A 7,699-nucleotide genomic window follows, 5' to 3' on the forward strand; every position below is an offset into this window, starting at 1 on the left:
TTGAAATGGAATTCAGCCCAACCCTGCTTCCTAGACCCAAGTTTATTCACTGGTAGAACTGTCACTCTGTTTTGACCTTTACTCTGGCTGGTGATTATGCAGTCTCAGTGAATATCTCAGCCTTAGGATAGCAGCAGTGTTGACCTCTCTCTCTCTGTCCCATGTTGCTGTTTGTAGAAGTTTGGCTCCATCAGGGCAGATGTGATCGAGCAGATGCGCTTCAAACAGAGGCTAAGGGTCATCCAGACCATCGAGGACACCACCAAACGCAACGTGGTAACGACCCCTGCTATTACACACACTGTATGGTACACCAGATGTTGGGTGTGGAGGATTTCAAGTCATTTTAAGCCATCGTTTCTGATTGTATTCAATGCTGGTTAGTTCTGATCTCCTCACACAGCTCCTAAATCCACTGTTCTCTTTCAGGTCAGAACCATTGTCACAGAGACTGCCTTCAGCATCGACGAACTGGAGGAGCTCTACGTTCTGTTCAAGGTGAGTGACAGCCAAACTATTGTAGCCAATAGGAACTTAAAGGAACTGAACTCTAACCAATAGGAACTTAAAGGAACTCATCTCTTCCTGTAGTGCTTTTCCTCAGCCTCCCTTTTTCTTTGGCAGGGCGTCTCATTTCTCCTAGCTCTCACACAGTGCCCTGCTGCCACGGCAATGCTGAATTATGGGCTATAATTGGAGCCGGGACTTAATATCCATAGAGACAGACCTAAAACCCTGGCAACAGCATTTTACTCCATTAACACAAAGTACGCTCACTGCTCAGTCCTGTTAGAGGACATGGAGAAAGACGGATGAGTCTTCAGCACTGTTCTAATGGTCAGGGGTGCTGGTATAAGATATGAGAAGTAGAGAACTTTTAGTACCCAATGTTGTGCAATGTTCACATTATTCTATGTTTATCATGTACTTATCCATTAGAAACATTGTGCAAAGCAATTCAGCGGTATCTATATGCATTTCCTCACTGTGGGCGACCACATTTCCCCACATTTTGCATAGGTATCACCATTCGGTCTCATTCCACCTCACCTCGCTTCTTTATACTTCAACATTTTTTAGGAAACTGCTACATAAATGTAATATATTTATTTCATTCACATTAAAAGCCTGTTGACTCTATCAAATCTATTTCTACCATCTTCATTCTCCAGGAGGAACACCTGACCAGCTGCTATTGGGGTGGAACGGGTGGCAGCAACCCCACGGAGCGCCACGACCCCAGCCTGCCCTACCTGGAGCAGTACCGCATCGACCTGGAGCAGTTCAGGGGGCTGTTCTCCCTGCTCTTCCCCTGGGCCCCTGTCAACGGGGCCCATGCAGACCTCCTGGCCCTGCGCTTCTTCAGGCTCCTGGACCATAACGGAGACTCTCTGATTAATTTCCGGGAGTTTATTAGTGGACTGAGTGAGTATTTGTGGAGGTGGGTGGGGGGGTGTATCAAATAGAAGTTGACTAATGATTGTAGCAACTGGTCGAAAATGGATATTAAGTCTATATAGACATAATGTTATGATAGATTTTCGCATCTATGGTATATTTCAGGTGTTTTATGCCATGGGGATCTGACTGAGAAACTGAAGCTCCTGTACAAGATGCATGTGATTCCTGGTAAGTGTGTGTGTGTGTGTGTGTGTACTGTTCACAGAGGGAGTCCAGAGGGAAATCTATACTCCTTATATGCTGTCATAACTGAGTGAGGGGGAGGATGTTTTAAGGATAGGGGATTGGATTTCTTTACTGTAAAGGAGGAAAGATTAATTATTTTGTTCTCTCCCTCGCTTGGTTGAGCATATGGAGCACCAACCGCAGCTTCCCTTCTCAAGACTCACACAGCAGTATTTTAACTCAGCTGGAAATCTACCTCTCAATCAGAAGGGCTTTCATGGCTCTCTGGCTCAGCTCGCGTTAATTCCCTGTATAACAGGAAAGCCTGAAGCAGCTATTGTTTTGGTTCTCAGAATGATGGGGTTAGCTTTTTTCCTTTGCCAGCCACATGGAAATATTGTCTCTGGCAGAATGATATATGTTGAGAACTAACAGATGTTTAGCGAGAAGAGGATACAGAAATGACCGATAAAGGCATTGATTTCAGACTTATGATCCAACATTGGGATGTGTGAGGCCTCGATGGAAAGATACAATTGGATACAATTTTTATTGCACTTTTTCAACTGCAGTGTTTGAGGCGTTATGATAATGCCCCTTACAGTACTTTGAGCATCTGGAAAGGCGCCATATAAATGCTATCAATTATAATAACAATGAGGCCCAAAATGTTGTCTTCCTGTCCCCTCCCAGAGGTGACCCATGAGCAGGAGGAGCCAGACTCTGCCTTCGAGGCCACCCAGTACTTCTTTGAGGACATCACCCCAGAAACGTCCAATGGTAGGCCATGTCCTCGTCAACACGCCAGAGGTTACACAATGTTTACGCCTCAAATTGCACCCTTTTCTCTATATAGTCCACTAATGTTGACCAGAGCCTTACGTGCCCTCAATCAGTCACACTCCACTCAAGGCATGCATCAACCTATTTCAACCTCTCACCTTTTTTTTCCTTCTTCAGACAACTTCCTAATGTGTCCTTTGACCTTTGCACTCTTGATCTTTCCCTTCCTCCAGGCCTTGACCCAAAGTGCAAGAGCGAGAAGGATGATGGCTTTGTCAGGGTCACGTTCAAGACTGAGAAAGGTACGCACTGCTATAAAACAGTTATGAGACGCGTATCTATCGCTAGTTTGTAAATGCTCCAATCTAAATGATAATACCTTAAGCCACAAAGTCTACTGTTCATGTTCCTTTTTTTGTTGCAAAGGCCTTTATTTACTGTACCTCAAGAACACCCATTTCACTGTAAGGAAGTTAGTTGTAGCTAACAGGGTTGGGGTCAATTCCATTTAAACTCAGTCAATACAGGAAGTAAACAAATTCCAATTTCACCATTTCCTCCTATGAGAAAAAAAATACTTCCTGAATTGACTACACTGAAATGGAATTGACTCCAAACCTGGTGCTACTACTCACAGAGAGGGCAAGGAGGGGTAGGCTCTCAGCTGATCATTCAGGTACAGTCCCTGTTGGTGTCTCAACAGGCCCAGACACTTGCACCACCGTTGGTCTTTAGGGCTGGGGCAGTGGTATGGCCTCTGCCGGTGCAGTCCCCTTCCACCTTCTTCTTGGCCCCTAGCTCCTCTCTCTCCCTCCTCCCCCTCATTCAGCTCACCTCCTCCCTCTCCCTCCTCTCTCTCCCTCCTCCCTCTCTTTCAGCTCACCTCCTCCCTCATCTCACCTCTCGCTCTCTGTCATCTCCCTCCTATTTGAAATTATTTCAAACCATATTTGACTCCACACACACACTCCTCCACACACACACATGCCAAAACTCTGGGATGAAAAGGGGAAGTACTGTTACTTTTCTATGTATCATGTTTTCTTGGAGCAAAAATTGTCTACAGTCGCTGATTAGGGACGATATACTTACGGATTTTCCAGACAATCAAATTCCCATTAAAGCAATAGATTCCTAATAGAATTGAACAGTCTCAAGGTGCAACTGGGAGTGTTGCATGTTAAATGGTCCCCAAGCTAGGCCTGCATGCCACTTCAGTTTATTGAGGGCATTATTGGTGCATGTTCTCTTATTCATTCAACACTTTCTCCTTGACAACAGCACATAATTTAGTTGTTGTTATGGCCTCCTATAAATAGTCAGTGTGCCAGGCTGCTAGCTTTTAACTCTTAACGGCCACCTCTGTTTCTACAGTGAAGAAACTACACACCCCTGACTACCGCCACTACCTGAGGCTGTGGAACCAGGGCACCAAGAACAAACTGGACAACATGAAGGATCTGCCCAAACTCAACCAGGTAAGAGCATTAAGAACCACTCCACCTCCCCAGGGGGAGTCAGTGGAGTCCACTTGATCAATGTGGCTGTGTGAGGATATGAAATTGTGTGTGTCGTGCCAATGACTCTACCTCATCTTCCTTCCCAGGCTAACCTGTATGTCTTCCTCTCTCTCTCTCTCTCCTTCAGAGCCAGTTCATAGAGCTGTGCAAGACACTGTACAACATGTTCAGCGAGGACGCCCAGGAGCAGGAGCTGTACCACGCCACGGCCACCGTCACCAGCCTGCTGCTGGAGATGGGCGAGGTGGGCAAGCTCTTCTGCCATTCCAAGGACCAGGAGGAGCAGGACCAGGATGATCCAGAGGAGGCCAAAACCAGTGGGCCAGCCCGAGATGGAGGGACCAAGCCTGAGGGTGTCTTCCAGCAGAGGGGCCAGGGAGAGGGGAAGGAGGAGAGCCAGGCCAGGCCGTGTGGCCCTGCGAAAAGGGATGGCAGGGGCGAGCAGCTGTCTGCCATGGAGGACATTCAGCTGGAGGACTCGTCCCCGAAGGACACAGGGACATCATCCTCCATGCTCATCTCAGATGACGAGACCAAAGACGACACGTCCATGTCGTCCTACTCGGTGCTCAGCGGCGGCTCCCATGAGCTCGACGACAAGCTTCAATGCGAGGACATTAATGACGACACGGTCCTGGTGCGCAGCGAGAACGGGCCCCATGGGGGAGGGAACGGGCCTCACGGTGAAGGTGGGCCCCATGGCAGAGATGGGGGGCTGCCTCACAGCACCAGCATAGATAAAGACTGGGCCATCACCTTTGAGCAGTTCCTGGCATCGGTGCTTACTGAGCAGGCCCTGGTGCTTTACTTCGAGAAGCCAGTGGAGGTGGCCGCACGTATCACCAATGCCAAGAATGTGAGGAAAGTGGGGTGCTCCCTACTGTCCGCCAGCGACTATGAGATCTCCCTGTCTGGGTGACTAATGCCTCAATGAAAAAGAGAGAATTTACAGAGACCGACTCTTGCTCTGTAGGTTGACTGCTTCGGAAACAGGGAAACATGTAATGTAAATGTACAACATGAAAAACCCAGTCTTCTCCTCTTTGTTGGGTGACAAGAATGACAGTCTGCTAGAACTGAAAACTCTAACATTTGTGTGCAATACTGTAAGAGTATAATTTTTTTTTTTAAATACCTGCACTTAGCAATGTATTTTACCAGATGTCAACAACCTATTTTATCTTTAGGGTTAGATTCTGTTCAGCAGAGGGACCAGGAAGGACAAAAATGGCTTTATTGACCTTTGACCTCAAAAGGAATTCAGGCAGAGCTGTGGTGTATGTACTGTACATGTATTAGCTGAGCTTGCTGTACTTTATATGAAGTCGTGTATACATGTTACTACTAATAATCGCTAAACCAGTTAGACTACTACGTATCATGATGTTTAAGTCTTACAGACCACCAGCCCAGTCCAGGAGTGGCCTGTCACAGTCCCAGAGGAACACTGCTCAGTCGTTGTAGAGTTTTGTTAGCCGCTAACTCATTAGCCGCTAGGCTAATTGACTAACAGCAACCTGTTAGTCAACTCGCTGATAATCTATTAGCCGCTAATTTACACTAGAAATAATGGGTAAGACGGGTAGCATCCGTTAGCTACAATGAAGAAGTGACTGTACTTCTAGAGGTGGGAAGATTAGTTGCCACCTTTTCAGGATAAACCACACTTGCACTGGAATTAAATATGAATGGCGGTGAAAGCTTTATCTGACTAGATGTACTTCAGTAAATTCACTATGGAAAACACTGTTTAGATTTCATTCGTGTGGTAGCTTAGCCTGCATACTGAACTGTAGAGCACACGCACTTTGTTTTATCAGGAAAAAAATTCATTTACAACATCTTTTCATTCCATAAGCATGTTTTCTGCCTTTTTTCTGTGCCACTCCTGCACTCGTCGTCAGCACACTCCAAAAGCTTATTTTTTTGTAACAATGTTTTGAACTTTTTGCTCTGTATATTTTTACTGTTTTATTTATTTTTTTGTTCCAATGTGAATGATTTTGTCATGTACAAAGGTCATGATTTTTAAGTGTACCACTTCAACTAATTAAAAAGTGTAGAATGAACGGTCTTACTTATTAAAATGTCTCATGTCTCTTTATGGGATTTATCAGTTAGGGTTGCTCATACTGTAGCCTGGGATAAATATTGATAAGCTCTGTTTCGACATTGAGAGGGGAAGACGGATCTATACAGAGATGGAGACCGAGCACCCTCTGCTGGAGAAGAGTGTTCCAGAATCAAACCCAAAATCCCGTAATGCCACCAAAGATAAGGATAAATGAGGATGCTTTCATCAGGCTGTTTATCATTGAAAGAATGGTCAGTTCCTGTCTACTTAAGGGGCTGGCTCTCCCATAGACACCAATGTGATAGCAGTTGGGTCTGGTCTACTCAGCTCATTGACTTCCATTTGAAACAAGAAAAATAAGGGAGTAGAATATCTCTGATGCCACCACTGCAAATACCTTTTTATTTTCTACCTTTCAGTAAAAGGAAGCGAAGGGTTAATGGCTGACATCTTTGCAGTTCTCTAGCTTCGACAATGGTGTGCAGTGTCAGCATGGGAGTCATGCTGAAATAGAGACTTTGTCACAAAGGTTGTTCTCTCGCTTTCTTCTCATTGCTGTGCTGCTCTGCAGATGCTTGGGGGTGTGGTTCAGGTTGACCAATAAGAGCTTGCCATTGTAATGCATATGGACACATTATCTAGCAATGATTAATCCATTAACGTAGTAATGGATTGGGTTGAAGTGTTTAACTGACGTCTAGTTGTAACTGGTCTGCTAATACGTCATTCTCTGTCCTCCTCTGACTGCAGTTACGTAATATTGTTCATCCCAGGACCTGAGCAAACGCATCATGTCCCTAAATTATGGATTCAAAGGTCATTAGAATGTAGAACAGGGTTTCCCAAACTCGGTCCCGGGGCCCCCCTGGGTACACGTGTTTGCCCTTGCACTACACAGCTGATTCAGGACCGACTTTGGGAAACTGATGTAGAACACTGGATTTTAATTAATGTTCTGTGTTAGGATAAAGAATTTTTGATTTATAAAATCATAATCGTCTAATTAATCATGTATGATGCTGAATTATAGTGTTTTTTTTTTACCATTCATCCCAGAGCCTATACGGTTAGGTGCATAGTCTTATGTATGGTAGCAAACAATGTCCCCAATTCCCTCTTGCTTTCTGGATTATTTTCTGTTTATACTCCAATCACCGGGTTTTCCTCTTTGTCCACAGGGGTAATATGTTAACCAATAATGTTCTGTTTATCAAGTTCTCATTCCTGTGTGTTTACCATGAACCTGGGTGGTCAACCTAACCGCGCTTCTTAACACCCGGAAGCTAGCCGCACCAATGTACCTGAGGAAACACTGTTCAACTGACTCCACAAGGAGTCGCTAGAGTGCGATGACCCCTCCCTACCCGGCCAAACCCTCCCCCCAACCCGGATGACGCTGGCCCAATTGTGCGCCGCCCTATGGGACTCCTGATCATGGCCAGTTGTGATACAGCCCGGGATCAAACCCGGGTCTGTAGTGACGCCTCTAGCACTGCGATGCAGTGCCTTAGACCGCTGCGCCACTCGGGAGGCCCAGGGTCAGTTTTTCTAAGTCTTTTACATAAGGTGGCGTTTCTAGGTAGCTGAGCTGAAGAGGGAGAGAGGGAAAATACCCTGCTGTAAGGCAATACTCTTATCAGCCCCATTTGACCTTTAGTCCCTAGTTCACGTCACAACCCTCCCACTTCTGTCACCT

The 7,699-nt window shown here is 45.7% G+C and overlaps 1 protein-coding gene across 2 annotated transcripts in view; it reads left to right on the plus strand.

Moving 5' to 3' along the window:
• LOC110498427 (TBC1 domain family member 9) overlaps positions 1-6,007 on the plus strand; it is a 31,262-nt gene extending 25,255 nt beyond the window's left edge. For both annotated transcript variants that reach the window (XM_036933682.1, XM_021575043.2), the window contains 8 exons: positions 178-276; positions 430-498; positions 1,173-1,425; positions 1,564-1,629; positions 2,320-2,406; positions 2,643-2,711; positions 3,784-3,887; positions 4,057-6,007. In XM_036933682.1, coding sequence (XP_036789577.1) covers positions 178-276; positions 430-498; positions 1,173-1,425; positions 1,564-1,629; positions 2,320-2,406; positions 2,643-2,711; positions 3,784-3,887; positions 4,057-4,848 — 1,539 coding nt within the window. In that variant the 3' untranslated portion in view covers positions 4,849-6,007. The remainder of the gene's footprint in view (positions 1-177; positions 277-429; positions 499-1,172; positions 1,426-1,563; positions 1,630-2,319; positions 2,407-2,642; positions 2,712-3,783; positions 3,888-4,056) is intronic.
• The last annotated feature ends 1,692 nt before the right edge of the window (positions 6,008-7,699 follow it).

Source organism: Oncorhynchus mykiss, chromosome 10 (assembly GCF_013265735.2).
Source record: "Oncorhynchus mykiss isolate Arlee chromosome 10, USDA_OmykA_1.1, whole genome shotgun sequence".
Classification (NCBI taxonomy): Eukaryota; Metazoa; Chordata; class Actinopteri; order Salmoniformes; family Salmonidae; genus Oncorhynchus; species Oncorhynchus mykiss.